We start from the raw sequence: 25,357 nt of genomic DNA, 5'->3' as shown, positions 1-25,357 counted from the left end.
AGCTCCGCTCCGAAATTCTCTAAAACATTTCAGAACCTTCCATTTTGTTTCGGATTCAGTGTTTTGGCACTGAAACGGCCCGAAACACCTCTGAAATGAAATGGGTGCTGAAATTTCTCACAGCCCTAACTGTTAGTATTTCTTCTGTTCTTTCTACTCACATACAGACAAATATCTGCTCTATTCAAGGTGTGATATTTTTCTATTGGCAAAAATACAACAGGAGAAACATTCTTTCCTTCTATATTAAGCAGGTTGTGGTATTGCTTATCAAACTAACTGGTTCATTCAGACCCAACTTCATACTGTAACAGATCTGCTAAGGAATTAAATTAATTCCCAGATCTCTTGTATAAGTTCATCACATCTCCTTACATACTGTCAAGAGTGTCTTGGATTTTTTTGTCTAAATTGTGGTACAGCATTTTAAATTAGAGTATTTGTGTAATTTAGACCTGTGAAGAAATTCACTACAGGAATAAAGAAGTAATTGATTATGTTATACTTATTGTTTTACATAAAGCATTTATTCTGGAAAGTCTGATTTGCCTAATGTATTACTGTGTATCCTTTTCTGTTCTGAAAGGTTATCCAGTTACTTTATTCAATTTTGTTAATTCATATTATTTTCACTGCACCAGTGTTATTCTGTGATAGTTGAGTTTCTGCTGTTTACAGTGTGGTTTGGAATTCATTTGACATCATTGGAAAAAAAATCCCTAGAGCCCGCTCTTCATTATTTGTGGAGTGAATGTCTAAATGATGAACATAGCTATTTATATTAATCCACATTTTTTTCAGTTTTAAGACTATCATCGCCTATATTGATGACCAATTTGAGCGGTATCTGCATGATGAGAGTGGCCTGAACAGACGGCATATTATAGATAACCGTGTCCATTGCTGTTTTTACTTCATTTCACCATTTGGTCATGGGTAGGTATTTCTGGGCCCTTTTTAGAATTCTTTTTGCTTCACAAGGGATTGGGCTTCATTCATGCTGCTAACTGTTTTCAAGATGAGGCCGGATGGGTTACGTATAGTCTAGAACACTACCAGTTTTTTAAGTGATGAATTTACCTTGGAAGGGGGGAGGGGGTTGAGGATATTTCTGGATGGTGAGTGTAAAATTGTAATTTTTTGCAAAAAGTGCTTTTTTAAAAAAAACAAACACCACCCTTCCCCCCCCCCCTTTTGAGATCATTTCTGTGTTCCTCTGTGTGAAAAGTCATTGTGATTTCTGTTCTTGGGCCAACTGCATAGTTGGGAGAGATGTTGGACAAACTTTTGTGCCTTTTCTCACAAAAATCCTTGCTTCAGACACTTCTTGGACCATAACTACAACAGTACCCCAACCCTGCTGAAAATACATTGGCATTTAAATTCTTGAAACATTTTCAATTTTATTTTTAGACTTAAGCCCTTGGATGTTGAATTCATGAAAGCCATACACAACAAGGTGAATATTGTACCTGTAATTGCAAAAGCCGATACGCTTACCTTGAAGGAACGGGAAAGACTGAAAAGAAGGGTAAGTACAAATTTTGCTTGTAGGGAAGTATAAAAATTATTTTCAGTCACTGGGGTACAAATAAGCAAGGAGGCATATTTTTGTCATGTCCCAGCCGAAAAAGTACTCTCCAGTAATATTGTACAGACATAACTCAACAGGACTTAAAAGTTTTTCCAGGAAGCCTACGCAGCCTTTGCTATATGGGGAGTCTCTGACCGTTTACTTAATTGAAGAATTATCCTTTAAACCAGAGTGTGACGCGGCAAGCTCAGGGCTGAGTTTCAAGTTGGCCCACCTGCCTGTCTGTTTAGGGCAGTCCACCCAGTCTTACCTGCCACGACTTTGCCATAACAATGAGTTGGTGGTAAATGTGGGAGGCTGTCCATTACATGCCCCAATGCCAAGGCTGTCCACAGCTCTGTACCATCCCTACACCATGGCCCATGCCTTGCAGGTGGCATCTAGTATGTCACTATGCTCCCAGCCTTAGTCATATGTCAGGTCTCATTCACTTACACACTCATACCGCCCCCATCTCACTGGGGCCTCTTGCACTCCACCCTCTCTCACAGGGTCTCTTGCCCACTGCACGATACTGTGCTCCCTTCACTCTGCCCTAGTCCCTTGAGCGGCCCTGTAGGCCATCAGGCTTATCCAAGTTACACCTCAGTTAGTGACATATGCAGTCTTTTGGGCCTCTCCCACAACCCTCACCTGGGTAGTGGCCAGCTGATTCACCAAATAGAGGGCTAACTCCACCCTAGCCCCTCACCGGGCTTCTCACACCCTACAACTCTATCTCATCGGGGTTGACCTATTTGCTGCCCTTCTGGCCATCCCATGGCCTTAATCAGCACACCCCCTTGGGCTGCCCTTCAGGCTGACCCTCAGCTCTACTCAACTCCTGTCAGGGCCTTCACTACCGCCCCCTCTCTGGGCATACACAACTATCCCCTCCCTGGGGCCTCTGAGGTCTTTCACCCCTGCGGGTTCAAGTGGCCATAGTCGTGCCTGGCCCCCTTACCTGCAGTGCTGTGAGGGCTGGGGTTATTAAGGTGCCTCAACATGCCTTTCACCAGGGAGGTAAGCAGTCCTGGTATTTGAGTGGGGCTGCTGCACCACCGGCAGTCCCACCAGGCCTCCGTTCCCCGGCAGGGTGCAGTTTTAGGTCATGTCTGGGACCAGGAGTCTCCAAAACATCCCCATAGCTCCTTCCCTTACCTCCAGGATGTTCCATGGCGCCAGGGAGCTAGATGGTGCTGCTCCCTCGGCTGCAAGCAGCTAACTGCTGCATCTGCCTGGTTGACCTTTGTTTGAAAATAGCTGCCTTAATCAGGCACCTGTCGGCTGCCTGCTCCAGCCCTTAAAGTGGCAGGCACCAAAGGACGATTGCCACACAGTGGTTCTCAACCTCTTTAGATTTGAGGTACCTCTTGATAGACTTGAGGCACCCCTCTTAGTTTTCACTCTTTTTTTTTTGACTACCAAAACATTAGAGCAATTCTTCCATTGCAGAGAACTTAGAAAAACTGTAGTATGTCAGAATGTTTTTGATGCTGTGACGTCCTCTTTGAAATCTCTGGGTTTATCACGTAAATCATGTTTGTACACCTACCAGAGCTAACATTGCCTGGCACTCCATAGCAGCCTTGAAAAGATCTCAAGGCACCTCAGGATTTCGCAGAACCCTGGTTGAGAATCACTGCTTTTAAATATTTTCAGTAACCCTTAGATTGACTATATAAATATTAACTTGGTAAAAAGATTTTCTGTGTTTTTGTGGATTGACTAAACAAGTTGCATGCTGGAAGAATTAATTAGCTCTAAATAAATTCTGTCTCATTGAAGTAGGAGACCTGCATTATCACTGGAGAGGAAAGCATCTGACTCTCAGTAGCTATTTTGTAGTTTATTCTGAAATTTATGTGGTTTGTCCTTTTTTTTTTTTTTTTTTTTTTTTTCTTGCTCATTCTAAGTTTTATTTTATCTATCCTACCCTATCCTAGACACAATTCTGGATTATCCCAGTATTGAAAAGCTTAAATACTTGATTTACTGAGCATAAATTAACCAGTAGCCAATTTTACCAAGCATTATAAAGTTAATGTATTTACCGTGTTAGGATGTTCTGTGGGTGCAGTCATAAATTTAAACACCTTTCTCTTTCTGTTTCCAAGTTGTTGTTGTTTTTGGGAGGGGGTGGAGGTTGTAACTACTTTCAATTTCTTTTGCATTCTGTATAGGTGCTGCTGAAATTTTGTAAACTTAAATTTTTTGTTGAGAGGTGCAAAAATAGTGAAATTCAACAGTAGTTGTTGCTCTTACACTGTGCTTTCTCCTCTGTCTGAATAATTAATCTTGCTCTTAATGTTGGGAACAGTAAATAGTTCTGAGTTCTGTTTAAAATAAATTCTTTGGTTTTTCAAAAATTTTGAATTATACAATTTTTTTCCTTCTTAAAATTCTTAAAAATTGACCTTAAAAATGCACAGTATTTAAAAGTAAACATGGTTAACTTAACCTGTTGATATTGTCATGGGGGGGGTAGAATTTAGTATTTTGAAAGGAGGAGGGTGATACAGATGGTGGTGCATCATCACGTAACACAATACATTTTTCCCATTAAAAAGAAACAAGAAGTTTAATATGCTAGGCTCCTAGCATAACATTATTCAGTTTAAGATTCAAGGAAAAACAATTATAACAGGCTTTAGGGGAGAGCTAGATACTACCTTCAGGATGAGCCAGTCATTTGGTGCCAGATGTTACCCCCATTCTTCACTATGAACAGAACTATTCCCTGCACCCTCCCCCATGGGTCTACTCCATGACTTGGCCCCAAAATGCTCCTCACTGCCTTTTATGCATTGTTCTTGCCCCCTCAAATCCCCCCCCCCCAGGTCCAGGGTGTCCCTTGTTATTCTACAGGTCCTCCCCTCCCCCACCACCACTCCCAGCTCAGTTCTAGCCCATCATGCCCCAAGCCACATCAAACCCCACCCTTCTCCCTCATACTCCACTGAGTCTTACCCTGTCCCCACACTGCCCCCATGAACACACTGCACCCTGCAGAGACCGATCCCCATCATACACCAGCCTCCCTGACCCCTCATCACCCCACTGAGCCCTCCCCCTGAGCACCCAGACCACATTTGCAGTCCCTCAGCTACAGTTCCTTTAGCTTCCAACCCTGCTCACGCCCCTCAACTCCATGATAACCCAGCTTCTCCTTAGTCCACACCCCTCTACTACGCAGGCCCCTATTCCCCTGAAAGCCCCTTGGTGCCTTTGGCCTCCCTTCCAGCCCTTCACCATATCTACGAGCCTCTTCCCCCTCAGAACCTTCCCAGAAATTTTCCCCACCCCCCATGATCCCCAACCACAAGGTAAGTGGGAGCATAGTTGTAACTGCTGCCCTACCTCCCAGCAGCATGCCCATAGCTGGCTTCCACTGTCCTCCACCCTCAACATACAGAAACAAACAGCTGGGCTCCAAGAAGGACTTGCTTCAGCTGCTTACAGCACCCATATCTGAGGAGTTCAACCCTTCTAGGTCTGCCCATGCCTGCATTTATGCCTCCCACAGCAGCCACCATTTGCTGCAATGAATAACCCAGGAAAAATCACTGCAATAACTTACCTGTTTACTTCACCTTTGCAACTTCCTCCTGCCTCTCATTGTTGCACCCCCATACAGTTCAGCTTATCTTCAGCCCTGCCCCTTCCCTCCCTGTCTCTGATTTGTTGTGGGTTTGAATCCCCTAAGAATAAAGCCACCCAGTGCGGGTGTGTACCAGGGACCGTGGTTTTCCTTGATAAAATATCACAAATTCTCTGATTTAAAAATCCCAAAATCCATGGTTAAAATTAAATGCCCCCAACAGACCTGTTGGTGTCCCTCCCTTCCCCCCACCCTGCCCCCCAGCCATGCTTGAGGGGGTCCCCAGCTGTCAGGGCTATGGGACCAGGGACCCAGGTCTGCAGCCCCCTGCCCCTAATGGAAGGCAGCAGCTGCTACAGCACGAGCACGAACCGGCTGCCCCTCGCTGCTGCCCGCTGCAGGCTCTGGCAGGGCTGGCTCCCAGTGGCATCGTGCACTTCCAGGGACCAGGGAGGCTCACACCCCCCAGATCTATGTGGGGGTGGGGGCAGGGCAGGTGTGTGCTGCCCCCATGCACACAGAGGAAGTGTGGTCAGGGCAGCACGGAGCTTGCAACGGTAGGCAGCTTTTGTGTTTGGCCTGCTGTGCCCTGCCGCACCAGTTGCACATGCTGCGCTCCAGAGGGCCTGGGGGAGGGCAGCAGGATAGAGAGCGCAGCGTTTGTGACTCAGGGTTTGCAGCTGCCGGGCACTCTGCCTCCCCTGGCCCAAGTGCCTAGCAGGGTTTTCAGCCTCCCCACTCCCAGCCGGAGTGCCTGGCAGGCTGCAACCCCCCACCCACCCCTTCTGTCCAGAAAGCGCCCAAGCTGGCTGGGGGCTGAGGGGCAGCAGGGAGGTTTGTAACCAGCCAGGCACTCTGGCCGGGGTGGGTTGCAGCCTGCCCACTCCTGGTCAGAGTGCTCGGCCGGTTGCAGACCCTTGCTGCTCCCAGCCAGCTGCAAACTGGAGTGCCTGGCCAGGGAGTGCCCAAGCTGGCTGGGGCCTGAGGGAGCGGGGGAGGCTGCAAACCCTGCCTCCTTCTGGCTGGATGCAAACCTCCCCACTCCCTCAGCCCCTAGTCAGTTTGGGCAATCTGCACCGCGGGGCCAGGGATTGCCCAAGCTGGCTGGGGGCTGAAGGAGTGGGGAGATTTGCAGCTAGCTGGGAGCGGTGGGGGTTTGCAGCTGGCTGAGCACTCTGGCCAGGAACAGGGAGGCTCTAAACCCCCTCCCGGCTGGAGTGCCTGGCCAGCCGCAAACCTCCCTCAGCCCCTAGCCAGCTTCCCCCCTGCCCCACATCCCCCAAGCCTGACTTACCTGCAGCAAGACGAGTGAGTAAGTGCAAGTGTCAGGACCCACCCTTTCCACTCTCTCCCTCTGCCCCTCGGGGCAGGGTTGGGGCTTTCCCGCCCATTTTGCAAACAGCTCTTGCAGGCTGGAACTCTGCCAGCCTGCTGAGCTCTTTGCAAAAGCAGGGAAATCTGCAGGTTTCTGCTAAAAGAGAAAAACCATGATTTCTCTGCTAAAAACAGGAAATCCATGGTTTTCTCCGTTTTCCCATGCGAAACGGAAAACACAGATACCTGGTAGTGACACACTTTTTTTTCCCTTGGGTGTGAGCAGAGGAACATTACTAGGAATAGATAGTGGACAGGATAATTGTAGAAGAAAGGCTATCTTGATTAAAGACCAAAAGTTGTACACTGTGGAGTGAAGAGACTAGCAAGAATCAAGTAGGTACTATGCCATGAAGTTGATTGACTCCCCCACCTCTGCCTGAAGAGAAATGTGGCTGCCCCTGACACTTTGTTTACGCTAGGAATAGAGCAGGAATCAAAGGTGAGTGCAACTGCATCACCAAACAGGTCCCCCTCCCCACCTCATTCCCTCTTTTGCTCCTGGATATTGCCATTTTCCTATAAAACAAATCCTCAATCTTGTTTATAAGCATTGATTGACTATCACTTTCATAGGAACAGAAATAAGTTTAAACATGCTTTTAAGGTGTCTAGATAAACAATTTATTTTAACTTGCATTTGGTTATCTACCAAGTCCAAAACATATGTCCCTTACTTTGCTGGCTGCCTATGCAGCATGGATTTTTGTTCTTTGCCTCCTTACTTGGAGAGAAGTTTTCCAAAACAAAACAGGAGCCAAATCACAAGGAAATTTCATTGGAAACAACAATAAATTGAAGCTTGTCAGAGGGAGAAGTATTGAATATGACACTTTAAAACCTGGGTTGCCCAAAACAGAAAGTAGACTTTTGAAAATAGTAAGATGGTAGAATAGGGAGAAACAGTATTGTCCAGCCTGTCCCAAATATAAAGGGGAGGGGAGTAGCTGGGTGTTTAATATGACAGTGTGAGAGCAATTTTAAATGCAAAAATCAAACCAGTAATTTTTAATTATTAAAAAAGAAAATCCAAGCTTCCTCAGAAAATGTCTTGCCTATCTATGAGTTACTTTCACTCAAAATTAAAGAACTTCCTTGCCAGGTACATTTTTTTTTTTTTTTTTTTCTCATCTTGTATTCTGTTTCAGATTCTGGATGAAATTGAGGAACATGGTATCAAGATTTACCACTTGCCTGATGCAGAGTCAGATGAGGATGAGGATTTTAAAGAACAGACCAGACTTCTAAAGGTAAAAATACATAAATAGATGTGAGAAAAACATGCAAGCTGGGAATTGTTTATCACGGGGGTTGTCACATGCATACCCCTGGGGGTACTTTAAAAGGTCCCAGGGGGTACATAGGGTTCGGGCAGGGATGGAGCGCCACCACCCCGTGCCACTGTCTCGCAGGAGCAGGGCCAGGCCAGGACAAGGGCAAGAGCAGGGCTGCACAGACATTGCGCTGCCACTGCTCTGCCACTTGCCATGGCAACTTTCTCCCCACCCCTGCCACTTGGCATCCAGCCTGTCACCACTCCCACCACCCACCACCTTAACTGTATAGTAGAAGTAAAATGGATGCAGGATGCACAGCTGTACTATGTAACAAATCACTTGAGTCCTGGGTAAAGTTACCTTTTAAAATGTGTAAAACTTTACTATTTGAGAGTGTTACCAAGTAGAACTTGTATATCTGCTCCCCTAGTCCATGTCTGCTGAGGCAGGTGTTTGATCAAATGCAGATAAGCTACTCTTCTCCCTAGTGACCCTGCCCTATAATAACACCCTCCTGTGGAGAGTTAGATTTGGAAGAGCTAGTTTGAGTCTGCTGCTTACCCTGGATTTTACTCCATAGTAAGTTACGCTGTAGTAAAGTAAAGTGCATCCTCACCCTAAGGTATGTTACCTCTGTGCCTAAGTTTGCCCATGTAGAAAATGAAAATAATGATATTTACCATCCTCTGGAAAATAGGTTGAAAACTAGAGATGAAATAGCAATAAGCTTTTATGTAGTCTCTTCTTACATTGCTTGCAAACATTTAAATTATTCTTGGATGCAGTTTGGTCCTAGTTCACTCATTCTCAGTAACTCTCAATTTTCAGACCAGTATTCCATTTTGTGTAGTGGGATCAAATCAGTTGATTGAAGCCAAAGGTAAAAAAGTTAGAGGTCGTCTCTACCCTTGGGGGGTAGTTGAAGTGGAGAACCCTGAACATAATGACTTCTTGAAGCTGAGAACCATGCTAATGTAAGTGACTGCATATCCTTAAACTTACTTGCTTTTATAAGACATGAGCTAATACTGGAATACTTTTGTTAAAGTGCTAGGACTCTCAAGGAAGTAGAGCAAACCTTCCTGTATATTAAAAATGCTGTTATAATATCTATGCAGGGCTTAACTCTACAAAAAAAAATTAATAGCTTTTTCTTTGGTGCTTTATGACTCAGCAGTCTTTGAAAGGAGCATCCTTATAACGTCAGTCAAGATTTGCACTTGCTTTTCAGGGTTGTCTGTGCTGGTATTTAGAGTTGACATTGTGGTTGCCCTCAGCTGGTCTGGCCCATGCAGCCATCCTTCCTTGTGTCATTATATCTTACTGTCCATACCAGAGCTGTGGGCATTTTTGTCCATTTTATGAAATACTGTCCCTTTTAGGCATCAGTCTATTGACAACTTGTCTCTAGTTAATGGGCAGAAGTGGAGTGTAGACAGATCTGGAAGTTAAAGATAGGGAAACCTGGGCTTGTACTGCTGCAGTTCGACAAAGCTTTCAAGTTTGGGCTGGATTGCCACCAGAGTTTGAGCTGTCTCAGCATGTATTGGCTTAAGGTCAACACTAACTATTGGTGTATGCTCTGAAGGTATGTCTGAGGCCTGGTCTTTATGGAAAGGTTGTTTCATCATCAACGTAACTTAAATTGACTTTGAAACTGATGTATTTAGATAGAAGCAAACAACTATAAAGACACTTCCTTATTTTGGTAAAACAATGGGGTTATTGATTCAGCTTTAAACATTCCCAGCCAGGTGTCTGTCCAGTCTCCTCTGGAAGCCTTCAAGGGATCATTTGATCTCAGCAGTATTCCTGCCCAGAGCACAGGGGTTGGACTTGATCTTTCGAGGTCCCTTCCAGCCTTTAATATCTATGATTACTCCTATCAGGCTTAGTCCTGTTAAATGTTAATCCTGTCATATGATTCTATGATGCCCAGTGAACTTAAATTTAGGGGTGCACTGATAGATTTTTGGGGCTGATACCGTTAGCCAATTTTTAAGGAAGCATATCGGCTGATACCAGTCCGATTTCCAATATGCAGCCCAGCAGCTTGTAGAGCAGTGTCTGGCTGTAAGTCTGTTGTGATGGAAGGGGCAGGGGAAGGGAAGGAGCATAGGGGATACAGATTTGAGGCCCTGCAGTGAGGGAGGGAGTGGGGCAGGGGCTGGGACAGGAATTGTCCAGCCGGGACAGGGCAGGGCGCAGGACAGAGCCACAGCTTGTCCAGGGGTTGCCGGTGGCTCCCACTGTTGCACGCACCCTGGGAGGGCACGGAGGGGCATGTGTCCCTGGATCTCTGTGGGGCGAGCTGCCACTGGAGGCATGGACTGGGCACTGGGGGATGGCACCAGGCTCTTCCTGGCAGCGGGGGCTGGGCTGGGATGTGCTAGGGGCGGGCAGCAGCGGTTCTGGGAGGAGTGTTACAGGGGAGCTGCAGCTATCCCAGAATTCACTGTAGTGCCACCCCACCCTCAACCCTTCTTTCCCAGTTCCACCATCTGTCCTGGCCCAAGTGCAGCCCAGCCCCTGCCGGGAAGAGCCCAACACAGCCCCCAGCCCATGGCAGCAGCCCACCCTTCACACATCCAGGGGCATGTGCCCCCCATGCCGTCTTGGGGTGCACACAGCGGCAGTAGCCACCCCCCGAACAAGCCGCTGCTCCATCCCCTGCCCCGCACTGGCAGTGCAGCACCTGCCCCAGCCCCACTCCCTCCCTCACTGCAGAGGGCTTTGATCCGCCTTCCCTCCCCTTTCTCCTTCCTCCACAACAGACTTAACAGCTAGACTCAGCTGTCTAAGATGCCAAGCTGTACTCCTCGCTGCCTACATGCTGCACTCCGGCTGCGCGCATGCACGGGCATTTATCAGCCAAATTATCGGCCACATTGGGCAAAAAAAGCCTATTTCCAGTACAGTCAACTTTCTTTATATCAGTGCCAATCCAATATTGAACCAATGTATTGTTGCACCTCTGCTTACATTTAAAGTGAATAAGTGTTCATGCAGGTATTAGCATTAATTTAAAATTGCATCTTGGATTATATCAATATAACTCTACCATACAGCCAAGGCAAAGTGATGCTAATAAGGTAGCTTCATTATGGATATTGCCATACTTGGCAACTGAATTGTCAAAATATCAAACAAGAAAGATGCAAGGCAGCAACTTGGCTTTCAGTGCATTTGTGCTCACGGCCCCATGCTTCTGGACTTTTATTCTGTGGAGGTGCCGCTTTTTGCCAGCTGAGTGTTATTGCAAGAATTGTCAACTTTTTTGATACACATTTATATAGTTATCCCTCCTTCACTGTTATGCACATCTGGTTGTACAGACTTCTGATCATACAGGGATGCTAAGCAAAGAAACTCTTCTCAGATCTTTCTGGTTTGACTTAAAAATGAGGAGACATTATTTCACTAATTCTTTCAAGTTTGATCCAAGGCACTTCGGACACAGGAAAATAGGGATGGAAGGGACTTCACAAGAGCATCTAGACCAGCCCCCTGCTCAAGGCAGGGTTATCCCTGATTAAACCATCCCAACCAAGTGTCCATCTAACCTAATTTAGAAAGTTTCCAGGGATGGAGATTCCATAACTTCTCTAGGTAGCTTGTTCCAGTGCTTGACTAACCTCATAGTTGGAACATTACTCCTAATCTCCAGCCTAAATTTGCCTTGCTCTAACTGGAGGCTATTGCTCTTAGTCCTGTCCCCTGTGGCCACAGATAAGCCCATCTCCATCCTCTCTATAATTGCCCTTTAGATAGCTATCAAATCCCCCTTCAGTCTTCTCTTCTCCAGACTCAGCCTTAGTTCTTTCAGCCTTTCCTCATAAGATTTGCCTCCCAGGCCTCTAATCATTTTTGTCCCTCTCCACTGGACTCTTTTTAGTCTGTCCACATCTTTCTTGAATTGTGAGGCCCAAAACTGGACACAGTACTCCAAGTGAGGTATCACAAATACTAAGTAGAGCTGAAGAATCACTTTCTTTGATTTTCATATGACACTCCTAATACAACCTAATATGCTTGTGGCTTTTGTTGCAAAAAAACCACAGACAAACAAAAATTGTAATTCCTAAATCCTTCTGTGCAGTATTGAAGCCTAGCTAATCATTCCCCAGTCTATATTTGTGAATACAAATATATATTGTATGCACAAATATAAACTGGGGAATGATTAGATATTCCATCCTAAGTGCAGAACTCTGCATTTGTCCTTGTTGAATTTAATCTAGTTGATTGCAAACTGTATCCCCAGTCTATTCAGGTCATTCTGGATCTTGGCTCTACTCTGGAATATCTGCAACTCCACCCAATCTGCAAATTTGCTAAGTGTGTGCTTAATAGCAGTATACAAATCATTAGTCTTACAAATGTGTACTCAAGTTTGAAATTAGTAACATTTCTGCAGTAGAATACAGCCTTGGAAACTTTAAAGTTAGGCTAGAGCTTCTTAAAATAGGAAAGGAAGGAGGAGAACTAAGGTCATCCATCCCATTGTTAAATTTTATAGTCTTCAAGGAGAGGCGAAATCCCTGTACAGATTAGTGGATCAAGTGCCTCAGAATTGCTACCCCCATTTTATAATTACAGTTGTCTTAAAGTGGTGTGTGCAGTGCATATTCTTCATTGTAGGAATTAAGGAGCCTCTGCTTTGTGCCACAGGCATTTTGATCATTTATTGTAGGCAGTCCCACAAGTAGGATTATGCAGAGATTCTCCCTAAATTCCTTGATAAAATTTTAATTTTCATAAACTAGTAGTTTTATTGGAAGGATGCATGAGGTGATAGTTCTTTTAAAAACTCTGGAAGGAATGACTTGCCTAGAGGTTCTAGTATGTAATACCGTTGCATAATAAATACGTTAAGCTCAAATGACGCATACAAATTATCCTGAGATGGTTGCATTCCACATGAGCAAATGGTGGAGCGTATCCAACACTGAAAGGGAAAGCATTAGTCAAACAAATTCTAGGCTTAATAGGAATCAAAACTATGTTGAACAGGAACAACCTTTTTCTCTGTTCTTGGAAATGGAAGCATTTCTGTTCTGTAAAGAAATCCAGGCTCCTTTCCATTTTCTAGCATGCACCTTCTAGAAGCAGAAGTAAAGCTTCTAAAATAGCGGACACTTTGTTTCTTGGCCTGCCGTAGGCAGGTTAGGAAAAGCAGTGTGTTCCCACATATCGTGATGGCCTCTGCATAATTATTGTAGTTCTGAACTACAGAAATACACTTTTTATGTAGTGGTTGAATTGGAAAAACCCCAGATCTTTGTGTTGTCATACTAAATTTAATTTTAACAGTTGAGTCTTTAATTGTATGCAGTTAGAAATGAAACCTGTCAAATCACTTCATTTTCGCAGTCCAGAAACATCTTTTTTACTTTTTCAGAACCTCTTCTCACTTTTAGCCAACTGTGTATCCTTGCAGCCAATGTTAGGGAGCATTAGCCTGTCCTGCTCTAAAAAGATAACTGTAGAAATCATAATTGTCATTTAAAAATAAATAAAAAAGCCCTTACTACTGAAAGATGGGATGAGGGGTTGAGTGTGTGACTAACATGGTTTCTAAAGAAACAGTGTACATGCTTATGTTATGTGGCTTCTTCCTTCCTCTGTTCTTCAGGGGAGGGAGAATGTTAATTGTTGAATGTAAGAAATACCCACAATTCTTTCCACGTGGAGAGCTACAAGGGAAAACAGCACTTGGAGACCTCACCTGCCTGGTCCTATAGCTTAGCATGGGAGAGGGAGTAATGGAATCCAGCAGAAGCTTCCTGCAAACATTTAACAGGGCTAGGCCTGATGGGAGCAATGGGACTTCGAAGAATAGAAAAGGGAGAATTTTTTGAATTTTACTTCAAACTGCCTGAGCAAGCTACGCCAAATACAAGATACGTTTTCACTATAAATTTTTGTCTCCTTTTAGCACCCATATGCAGGATCTTCAGGAGGTGACCCAGGACCTTCACTATGAGAACTTCCGCTCTGAGAGACTCAAAAGTGGCCCAAGGTTATTATTTCACGGTTACTTTGTACTTGTGTCTCTTCTGAACTTGCTTATCTGTCTCTTCCCTTTCTCAGACACTGACCTTTCACTTGAGGGATTCTGTATCATGGAATGACCTGGGATAATAATAAAAAACTGGAGTTTGATTGATCAGCATTTTCTTCTAATGCTTAGGAGTTAATTCCATTTTTTCTATTGTTTTGGTACATCTGAAAAAAAAAATAAGTTGTTGGAGTGGGAATACTTTCAAAATATTGGAGTTGGAAGTCATTTTGAAGGCACTCATGGAAACTCATTATGTCATTACTCTTTCCTGAATTGTTCCTCTTTTGGGTGGTATCAGAAACAGTCATTAAGTACAGCTCAAAATTCTTTCCATTGTCATCTGCATTTGCCTTCTAAATAACAAACAGGTTGGGTCCTGTAGAGCCCACTGCATGCTAATAAGAAATGAATTGCAAGAGGTCTTCTGTCTCTGGGGCACACTTTTTGAACTTGAGGTAGAATTATTAAACTTATATTATTTTTTACACGGTCCCACACAACCTTGTATTTTGTGAGTCGAGCCATGTACATTTCTAGTGGTGAAAAATTTATGCTGCTAGAAATCTTTCCAGGGGAGGGACCACCCCATTTCCCCTGCCTTGTACCTTCCTGAGACCAGGGTGATTCTGGTCTGGAGAAGTGTGCAGGGGCTTGTGGCTAGTTTCTGAGGGGGCTGGATCACAGAGTAAAGCTTCCTGCCTGCTTCTCACACTGGGGACTGTGGTGTGAGAAGTGGGCAGGGGCTTGCCACTATCCTCCATTCACTTTGCTCCTGGATACCAAGCCCTGCAGCAAAGCCCCCATCTGCTCCGCACCCCTGGGACTCGGGCATGGGTGCTTTGCCTTGCTACCCCAGGGAGAGCTTTGCCAACCCTGGTTCCTGGCCCTGCAGGCTTTTAAATTGACATGTGTGCTGCTCAGGTGGGCTGCACATTTGGCTTTTAAGGCCTGCTGGCCTGGGACCTGGGACAGGTAAAACCTCCTTGAGTCTGCTTCTGCACAACTCTTACTTCCTCTTGCCACTTGCACTGTCCAACTAGGCTGCAGGGTGGCCAGTGGGGCTGGGAACCAGGCTTGGGGAGGCTCCTTCTGAAAAGGAATGCTTTGTTTTCACCAGATAGCTCTATGACCACAGTTTACTTAAACCTTAAAATCCTGTTACAAGAACATGATTTTGTGTTGCTTAGTCAGAAAACTGTGCCTAGTCAGACCACTTTTTCTGGCAGTTTTCCCTTAGAGGTTGGGCAGGGAGACCAGGAGCTGAAGCCTCAAGGCAAGAGTCAAGTGGAAAGGAAAACTTGGGGTTTTTGGTTTTTTGGGGTTTTTTTGTCTAAAATTAAGAGAGTCTCAAATAAGAGAAGCATTAATTTTAAGTGCTGTTCTACAGGTTTCAGCCACTAGAGGGTTATATGGTCACATACATAAGTGGATCTGAACCACCAAGCTGCATATTTCTTCAGTGGAGTTGGACTGGGGTTCTGAAGGCAGATCCAGATCTGTCAGTTATTAGAACAGGACCTGATCTCAACTTTTTGTGGTAGCCTGTAATTTCAATTCTCCTTTCAGCAAGCTAGCACTCTGTTCTCAGTTTTCAAACATACTGCTGTATCTTTTGAAATTCAAACCCCTCTAAAGTGTCTGAAGGCAGCTTGGGCCATAAAGTACCAGAATCACCTAAATTCCAAGCTGGAGTGCTCTTTTTAAGTTGCATTGGATTTCTTACATTGCAGCTAAAATGAAACCGCTTATGCATGGACTTTTGTCAGGCACGGTACTACTGCTCTTCTCTACTGTACATGGGAAAAACCTGTATTTTGGTCTTTAGTTCTGAATAAATTATTCCCTTTTGCCCCATCTCATCTCCTACACCTCCATGCATTACTACAAAACAAATTTCTCTGACTTTGGTTTTTCCTCAATACATTCTCTCAACAGTCTTGCATTAAAAAAAAGAAAAATCCATGTCATGTTCCTCCCAAATTTACCTAAATGAAGAAGGGAGAGGTTTTTGCCAGTTAGTGATAGGTTTTTCCATGTGCAGTCATGAAAAGCATAGCAAGATTTATAAAATATTATTTCTATAATTTGTGTACATGTATACAGCAACATTTCTTACCAAACTAACTACTCTATTAGGCAACCTGATTCATGTCTGATACGTAATACTGTAGGAAGAAGAAGGAATTAAGATTTTGCTCTCATTTAATTACGGGCAAATTCTAGTACCTTGAGAATTTTACTGGCTGGGCTGGGCTGTGATGTGGCATGTTGGATCCAAGTCTCAGCTGTTTAAATGGCCAGGTTCTTAGAAGCCATGCAGACTAGTTAAGAATCTTTTTTTCTTTTGAAAATCATTCTTCAATCTTGCACTAGTCCTAGATCTTTAGCAGTGCTTAGCTACTTTACTCCTATTGATTTAAGTTAGGTGCATAAATGGATTTGAAGATCTGGCCCTTTAGTTCTTTAAGCAAACAACTTTTGTCAACGGTTTTAATAATTCATGCTTGTCTTTTAGATTTTTGATGGCGAGCTTGTGATATGAAAAAGTTCTGTATCTTTCACTTCAGAAGAAACTACCAACTTTAGGATTGGCAGTATTTTGTGGAAGGACACCTGGTAGACATTAGCTTTAGATTTTCTAAGCAAAGCACCATCTGCTTTAAAATATCACTTGCATACATGTGCTTGTAGACTGACCATCTTTTTCTTAAACTTGCTCTTTGATTTAGGCATGTAGGAATGCCAGCTCAGGTATGTTTTCTAAGATGTGATTTTGAAAAACAGCATCAATTGCATCTCTGAAGGAGGAGAGAAGACTGGGGTGCTAGCAATTCCTAACTTCCAACTTGGGGATGGTAAATGATGCACTTAGCTAGCTTTCACCAAATAGCTGTTACAGCACACATTATCTTAAAAAAAAAAACAAACAAAACCCCCCCACAATAAATGCACTTAGATGCTGTTTAGATGCAGTACTAATTCCAAATACAGAGCAAGAATGAAAGCCTTCTTAACTCAGATCAAGGAGGAACATTCTGAATTCTGTACCTGATTCTCGTAAGCTTTCTTTTTTGCTTTCCTTCTTTTGGGGCATGAGTGAGGAAATTATTTGTTCTGAAAGGTTTGTTTTTATTAAATGTTTTGCAACTAATGTGGGGAAAGTGCCAGGATAAATCTTCCAGGTATTTGAATACTTTGCATATAAGATAGTGTAAAGCTAGTTCCATATGAGACTCTTTTGGTTGTGAGCAAATGCAAAGCTGTCACTGAGAGTTGAATTAAATTGGAAGGCACAGATGTTTTTTGAAAAATACTTATGCCTCCTTTCTCATCCTAGGACAGTAGAAGATGAAGAAGTGAATAAAGACCAGATTTTGCTGGAAAAGGAAGCTGAAGTAAGAATACTTTTCTTACAGTGAAGTGCTGACCTATCTTTGAAGAAAAAGATACTTTTTTTTTTCAATATCCTACTTGGTCTAAAAGATTTTTGTATGTTGTTTTCCTGCAGAAGTTGCTTTTTAGTTTAACAGTTAGTTCAGTAGTATGCGTGTAACTTGAATGCTGAGAGCATTTTCTGATTAAAGAATTGCCACAGCTCTTCTACTCCAGTAATGTAGAGCCTAATTTTTGTCATTCCAACTTGGATTGCTGAAGATAATAACTATATGGAGCTTTTAAACTCCAGGTTGGTAGCTTGCTTCTGTTTGAATCAGGAAATAGGTACCATCTTGTGACTGTTTTGTGTCCTTCTGTGAATGAGGTGTGCCTCAGTCCATTTCCTAGGGGATAGATGCTGTAGTATGACATGATTGCCTAATCATGGTGTGCATTCTTAGCAGGGTCTTAAGGACCAAGTTAAGTAGACATTTTTTTGCCACTGTGTAGCCATAAGAACAGGGAAGTAGGAAGAAGCTTGTGTATTTTGGCGATGGTGAAAAATTAAAAAGTTCAGGACTCTTCATGTGATACCTTTTTCTGAATGTAAATACACATTAAAAAATGAAACTTCACACTTGGCAGATGGTTAGTCTTTGAGAATTAGTTGCTCAGCCATTATGTACTGTGATTTGAATTTGCATTTGAACATGCAGCCTGACAATTAGTCAACTGACTCTTCAGTTACTAAATTCTTCCAACCTTTGCTTTCCTACAGACAGTCTTATAGCTCCTATTAGTTTACGCATATTGGGGCTTTACTGTGTGTTTCAATAACACTAAATAGTTTTGAGCTCTTAAAGATTAACTTTTTTTATCCATTTTAATTTCATACAGTAACCAGAAAAATTACACTGAGTGGGAAAAGGCTCATGATGGAAAATGTTTGGCAATTCGGCCAGATCACAAAAATAATATCCGTTTATCTTGCACAATAAATTATTTAAAGTCTGTAGTGTATGAAAAGAAGCAGATATTTTTAAACAAAATTGTCGAAAAGCATTTGTAGTTGGCCACAGACTGTTAGTGCATACCAAAGTTTGTCATCAGTATGTTGACATGTATTAGGTTATCTTTATACTTGTGGCAACAAAGAGTCATGTTCTGAGAAGAAAAGGCTAATAGACTTCCTGTGCTGTTGTTTTACAGCTTCGTCGTATGCAGGAGATGATTGCAAGAATGCAAGCTCAGATGCAGATGCAGATGCAGAGCGGAGAGGAAGAAAGTGCAGTTCATGGACACCATGTATAAAATCTTGGTAAGACTTTCACACTATTGATTTAAAGATTTCCTGAGAGAAAAAAACCCTTTTGTTATAGATGTTTCAAGGAATTGGCAAATAATTCTAGCACAGGAGCTTGCTTTTTTTTTTTAAGAAATCATTCCTAGTATTTCATATTGATATTTGAAAAAGTTTACACAGGTGCTTTTGAAGGGGAATAACTCCAATATCTAGAAGTCATTACATATGTGTAAATCTTCAGGCTTAATTGGGTATTATTTTTAATGGAAAAGGTACTAGAAAAACTAGATTTTATTCAAATTTGGTAGAAAATATAGTAGTAATGTGTATGGGGGGTAATAATGTGTTGGGGGGACAGTCCTACTAAGAACCACAGGAAAGTGATAGTGAACTTAAAGACTCGCTAGTATGCAGTTCTAATTTATCTCAACACTTATTCGTTTATCATTTAAGTCCACCTTTTTGCTTTTACTTTTCTGGAAAAAAGTAGTTATTCCAATGTTTTGAGCAAATATTGATTGAAGATGGCTAACCATTATGCAGTCATGAATTTAACATGGCATAGTTGGTTAAATGACATCAGTAAATTTTAATTTACATCTGTTCATAGTCACTACACAATACTCCATGCCAGCAAATTTTAGCTATGCCATTATGGTCTGTGCATTCATGACTTTTAGGACTGGTTAATGCAATATACTTCATAGTTTTTTGTTCTTATCACCAGCTGATTCAGAACACAGCAGCACTATTTGAAAAACACGCAAAGCCATCAAGAGCAAAATTGCTCTACTGCATATCTTGCTCTGTTTGTTCCTTGATGAATAACAATCAAAACCAAAGTTTTTATTGTTGACTTCAAACACTTCTGTTGGACTGATCCAGATTACTCGGGTCATTGCTTCACCTTGCATAAGCTTGGTCTCCAGGAGCTTTCCACTGGAACAATAAAGTCAACTTTGCTAGTGAAACTTGGTGGTATATCCTGTATCTTGAAGAAATTGTTGAACCCTGCTCTAACCTCTAAAGTAATATAAAAAAAAAATATCTCATTGACTTGTAAATGCAGGTGGAGAAAAAAAACAGAAATGTAATGAGTTCTGATTCTTGGGACGGGTGCAGTATGAATATAGAATGTATTATGCTCAGACTACATTTGCTTAATTCTAGCAGTTGATCAGGAAGTGTTTTAGAATGCTTGTTTCTACATGTCTGCTTATCTGAAAGAAAACTGAGATTCTTTCAGGATTCTCATCTGCCTGAATTGGCCCTGTCAGGCTGAAATCAATTCTCTTTTAATGATGCTGATAGGGGTCATAGCTGTTCCATTTAATAAAGGGAGGAGTGATAATTTAATAGCTCATTTAATAATGTTGGGCTGCCATGGAGCCTTCCTGGAATCCTGGCCCTTTTCTTGAATCTTCACTGAAGTGATCAGTTTGTAGTCGCTTCTTTCCTTGAGACTTCATTTCATCTAAAGATGCATTTCTAGAGTCAGAGACAGATCTTGGTCTGTTTGCAAAAGTATTAAGACTTCAAAGAAATTTCTTGCTTCTGGTCTTATGCAGAATGCATGGACTGTGTAGTCAGATTGCACTTTTTCTTTGTCTAAAAGTTGCAGTATTTTCTGTGGTCTTCTACATAATCATGATTGGGGAGGCAGGGGATCCATGAAACAATCACTCAAGATGTTGGCCTCCTAAAAAAAAAAAAAAAAATGAAAATGAAAAAAAGTCCTGGAGAACATTCATAATGTTTCATTCTCTGCACTTCTTGTAAATGTATATATTCTTAAACGTAAACTGGATGATACTAGCAGAGTCAAAAAAAAAAAAAAAAAGCTTATTTGTAATGGAATGGGTCACAGTATTTTTCCCCTATTTCCAAATTGTTAAGAGCAGAAGAAAAGCCATCAGCCATCTGGTAGTAGGTTGCAGAGTACTGTGGTGTTCTCTTGTGCTCTTGTATTGCCCTGGAGTAGGAGAGTGGACACACATTATGTATACTGATGTAACTTAGACTTCTAAATTACTGCTGCTGGCTTCCCACCCCCACCTTGGATCATGCAAATGTGGGATAAAAAGTTAACTGTCCCAGTATATTGCTATATATTGTATCTGCTCCATTGGTGTAAAGGCTGATTATACCAATGTAACCATGTTTTGTCCGGGTCTCAAGTGCCTTTTGAGGCCTCAGCCAAAGTTCTTGCTAAAGATAATGACTCCCATCTCAGTGAAATACTATATTTGCCTGTTCTCTTTTGTCAAGGTGCATCCTATGAAATACACCTTAAACTTCACACCTTTGATGTCCTCAGGGCTCTAGATCCTTTCACCTGAGGGGGACCAAGCCATTTAGAGTGCTCCTTCAGTCTGTTTATGAAAGCGGGACTAGCACTATGAAATCATCAGCCATTGAGAGTGACAGCCCAGTCCAAGGGAAAAGTAGTAGCTTTTATAGCTTTGGAAAATGTTCCAGTACATAGGGCATAGTCTGATGCATAGGGTATGTACTTGCAATGCATATGCTCACATAGTATCACCGCATAGTAGAAGCATCAAAATCTGCTGCCTGTTTTCACTTTTACCAAAGATAGATACCTAGAGTCTCCCTCAGCAGTTCCCTCCATCCTCAGAGTAATCTAGATCTCTGCTTGAGAATCATCTACAGTGGAATATATGTATGGTCCAAGCACTTGAAGAAAGTTACCACATGTTAATTGTGGTTCTGGTTTGCATATATTTCAATATGCTTCCTCTTTCCTTGCTTTACAATAAGTGTTGTAATATCTTGATTCTGGCAAAGGAGCTGAATAATGTTTGCACTTGCCCTGCTCTTAATACCCTTTAGCAGGAAGCATGAAGGGTGCTCAGAGTGTGGGTATAGTCTCAATGGTCAGCAGAGAATCCAGACTTGTATACATAAGGTGCATATGCACCAAAACCAGAGTAGAGATATGTCCAACAAGTCTCTTAACATGCTTACTGAAAAGGAGGTAACCATTTCTTGCCTTCTCCCACAGATGTGTTCTCCTGCTCCAGAATTCATGTACTTCTGACAAAGCATGTATTGGTAAGTTTTGTGTAATGAATCTTAGAAATCCATGTAGACCTACATAAAGGATGGCAAAGAGGCTGTTTACCATAGATAGGCCAGCCTGCAGCTCTGCTTTGTGCTCCTTGCCCTCTCTACCCCTGTGTTCTCTCTCTGATCTACCATGTGCCACACACCCAGGCTGCCTGTGCCACACATACATGCCACAGGTTGTCCATCCGTGGTCTAAATGATACCTGCACCAGAATGACAGTTTTGAAGTTTAGAGTTACAAAACAGCTAATCTTAATCCGTATTTCTGCTTCCTTTTTTCCTGCAGATTTCATACAGACCAAGAGGAAGCATTGCATACTTGAGAGAGACAGTGTGATGTGTTCTACAGGGAAAGATGCCTTTTAGCCAACCTGTGACTTGGAATTTACTTTAGAGTTTCATGTGACAGATGCATTGTGGTAACTTTTTAAATAGAAATTTCATAATAAGTCATAGTCAGTATTTTATACATAATATGTAATGTGTCTTTGCTTATTTTAGTAATTCTTATAATGAGCTCTTTTCTGTTTCCTAGTATATTAGGGTTACACATGGATAGCCAGTCTTTCCTAAGCTGACTTAGCAGTAGTCAGTCTATTTGTATAGTTCACTAGTAATGTTACTTTACTTCTTACACCTAGAAATACTGGGTTTCAGTAATAGCTTGTTCAGCAGTGCAATATTTGGCTAATTAGGAAGTCCTTTAATGCCAAGTTGTATTTTCTGTTTCTTGCAGCAGTTACAGTTGTGTGCCTTTGAGACTCAGCCTTTTGTCCGCTTGTCTGGTGCAGACTAGCCATTTCCTTGGCATCACAAATGTCTAATTTAAAAATAAGATATGCTTTTTGTCTTAATAAGAAAGATGGAATTGAGCAAAAATGCTTTTGAGAAACACTCCATACTTAACAGGCAGCAGATGTTATCATTCTCAAGTTTATCTTTAGGGGAAATATCTTCTAGATTCCATTTACCTATAGGCTTCCAATTTATTCCAGAGAATATTTAGTTTTTTTGTGAGCCACCACAAAACGGCCTTGTTCTTTTGGTGCCATTACAGCAATAATAAATTGGAATAATGCCCCCAAAAACATGCCCTAGTTTTTCAGCAGCTTTCAAAACCTGGCAGATGTTTTTTTTAAATGGAAAGGGGTAAAATCTAGAGGAAGAAAGCTCTTGCTTAAGTTTTAGACTATTTTGAGGGCATTGGAAACAAGTTAGTTGTAACAAAGAAAATATTTCATATTTCAGATGGAAATCTTGCACAGAAGGATATAGGGGCCCATGCTCAATAAATCAAGAGACTGCTTTACTGGCTACCTCAGTAATGAAAGTGGCTATAATAATTTTGTGGTGGCTCTGTGGTAGTGGGTGCCAGTCAGTCCTTCAATCCAAGGTCAGTTGTCTTGATGCTGGTGGTAGAAACCTTTGTGGCCTCTCCTGTTTTTTGCCTGTTTTCTCTGGTCCTCTTATTTTGTGTGCAGTGCATGATGCAGCTATTACAGCTTATACCCACAAGCTGACATAGTAAAAAGTCATGTTCTCTGCTGAATGACTGATCTTGCCTTTTCTGCCTTGAGTGCCAATTGGATTTCGTAATATGATGTGCTACTGCAAAATGTAGTTACCAGAGCATCTGACAATCAGCCAGTGCCAAAGGGCTAATGCAGATGGGCACCATTGCAGATGGGCACCATTGCAGAATGTTGTTGCTATATCAGCTCATGCATAGCACAACCTCTTTAAATTCATTTTTCTGTTGTTTTGAAGAGATGAGGAGTAATTTGACTTACTCCTGCAGCTAATCTTTTGAAATTCCCTGAACTCTAGCTTTAATGAGAACTAAATGACTAGTTTTAAATGAGCCTTCCTGCTGAGCAGCTCAGATGTTGATCTATTCTGGTATTAGTATTTACAAATGTTTATATTCTGAGTATCTTGTCTAAATGCAAAATAAAACTTGCCATCATAACCTGTACTGCCTCCTAACCAACTGTCATTCTTAGAGCTGTGCACACTGCTACTGATCTGTCTTGGTCTTAGCACACCATGAGGGAAGCAAAAGCTTTGTTAGATGCACACTGGTGGTAAGTTCTTTCTTCCCAGACAGGTCAATACCAAACTAATAGGAAAAGAAATTTTAATTGTTTTATATTTTGCCTTTTTCTGTACAAAGAAATAAAATATTACCAGGGGAAAATATTTAGCAAACTCTTTTACAGAATAAGTTGTTATAAATATACCATAAATATCAGTTTTAAATGTTACTGAAAGCATGAGTGAATATTTTAAAGTACATGACTACTTTTAAAATGACCACTAGTATACTGCAGCCATATACCTCTGCACTTTAAAGTTGCTCATATTACATATGTTACATGTTCTGAGGTGTAGTCCATCTTGCCAAGGAAAACTCTTCCATAACATTTCAGTATGTTTTTGTTAGAAGTCAGTACTGTGATATAAACTGTAATAATACTCCTAACCAGTGTTAAAAAGAAAACTGTGAAAGCTAATATGTATGCAAGGGATGAGTACATACATAAACCTATGTGTACATTAGTTTAAATTACATTGTTTTCCCTGTATTTCCTTCTTATGCTGAGTTCTGTTTGAAACAAAAAAAAAACAGTTTTGTGAGTCTGCTATGCATTTAGTCCAGAATTGCAGTTTGATCTCTACCTGTGGTATTGTCTTATGCAAAGTCCTGACATTTTAGGGTAGTATATGTATGGTTTAAAAACAGTTAACTTCAGTAGAGTTTTATGGTTAGTTTTTAAGCAAATAGTTTTAAAATTACTATTTCTAGAACAGGAAATGTTCTTACTTTTGCAGTGAAAGAAAGTGTAAGTTCATACAACTTGCTATTTAACTGACTAAACTTTTATATGACCAATAATTACTTTCACCTACACTCTGCGGTTGCCGGGATAAGACCTCTGTGTTTCTGTTTTTCTTTTTTAGGCTCTTGATTGCAGTTGTCATTGTTTTTCTCCAGTGACTTGAAAGTTTTATTTTTAGTCTTTTATATCATTTTCAAACTCCTTTTCAATATGAAGCAAAGCCACATTAGAGGAAGAGATACTCTGTAGTAAAAAATAGATGTTACATGCCGAACTAAAGCATTTCCTGGCCAGCTGAAATGGCCACAGTTCATTGTTTTTTTTCTTTAATAGGCATATATCTTAGTTATTTTAAGAGTCAAAATACTACTATATTTTCAGTGCTTTAAATATGTTTACTAAAAGGGCTAATCATTAAAACAAATTTTACTACTGTATTCAATTTTCTGTATTCTATCATTAGCCAAGACTATAATAAAAGTACCAAAACATTCAAAGTTTGTTTGTTTGTTTTTATTTATAGTCCAACAAATACTAGTGTGTTGGGGAATGGCATTCTGGGAATTGAAGGAGAATTTAACTCAAGCATAGGGGTAACACATTAATGGAATGCCATACCGTGGCGGGGATTAAGGGATACTTACTTGCACAATGCTTACTGACAATCTATGTAGTATACCTTCCTGTTGGTAGCCCTAATCTCCCAGAGCCATGAGGTGATCTTGTTCTGTCTGCAGCCTCTTTCCACATCCTATGACACATTCATAACTTTAACACAGAATGCAGATATTACAGGTATTATTATTATGCTCCTCTGTATTCATTCCTGATTGAGTGTCTAGGAGGAGATTTAAGTAGTTGGC

At 41.7% G+C, this 25,357-nt stretch overlaps 1 protein-coding gene across 2 annotated transcripts in view; it reads left to right on the top strand.

Annotated features, from left to right (window-relative positions):
- Window positions 1-24,991, top strand: part of SEPTIN2 (septin 2) — a 38,157-nt gene extending 13,166 nt beyond the window's left edge. For both annotated transcript variants that reach the window (XM_019499836.2, XM_019499837.2), the window contains exons 6-14: window positions 802-936; window positions 1,414-1,531; window positions 7,697-7,798; window positions 8,654-8,799; window positions 13,764-13,847; window positions 17,227-17,284; window positions 18,474-18,582; window positions 21,590-21,639; window positions 21,941-24,991. In XM_019499836.2, the coding sequence (XP_019355381.1) occupies window positions 802-936; window positions 1,414-1,531; window positions 7,697-7,798; window positions 8,654-8,799; window positions 13,764-13,847; window positions 17,227-17,284; window positions 18,474-18,575 (745 nt within the window). In that variant the 3' untranslated portion in view covers window positions 18,576-18,582; window positions 21,590-21,639; window positions 21,941-24,991. The remainder of the gene's footprint in view (window positions 1-801; window positions 937-1,413; window positions 1,532-7,696; window positions 7,799-8,653; window positions 8,800-13,763; window positions 13,848-17,226; window positions 17,285-18,473; window positions 18,583-21,589; window positions 21,640-21,940) is intronic.
- The last annotated feature ends 366 nt before the right edge of the window (window positions 24,992-25,357 follow it).

The sequence above is a fragment of the Alligator mississippiensis genome, chromosome 7 (genome assembly GCF_030867095.1).
Source record: "Alligator mississippiensis isolate rAllMis1 chromosome 7, rAllMis1, whole genome shotgun sequence".
Taxonomy (NCBI): domain Eukaryota; kingdom Metazoa; phylum Chordata; order Crocodylia; family Alligatoridae; genus Alligator; species Alligator mississippiensis.
The sequence above is the reverse complement of the archived record's forward strand: the minus strand, read 5'-3'. Positions and strand labels throughout refer to the sequence as shown.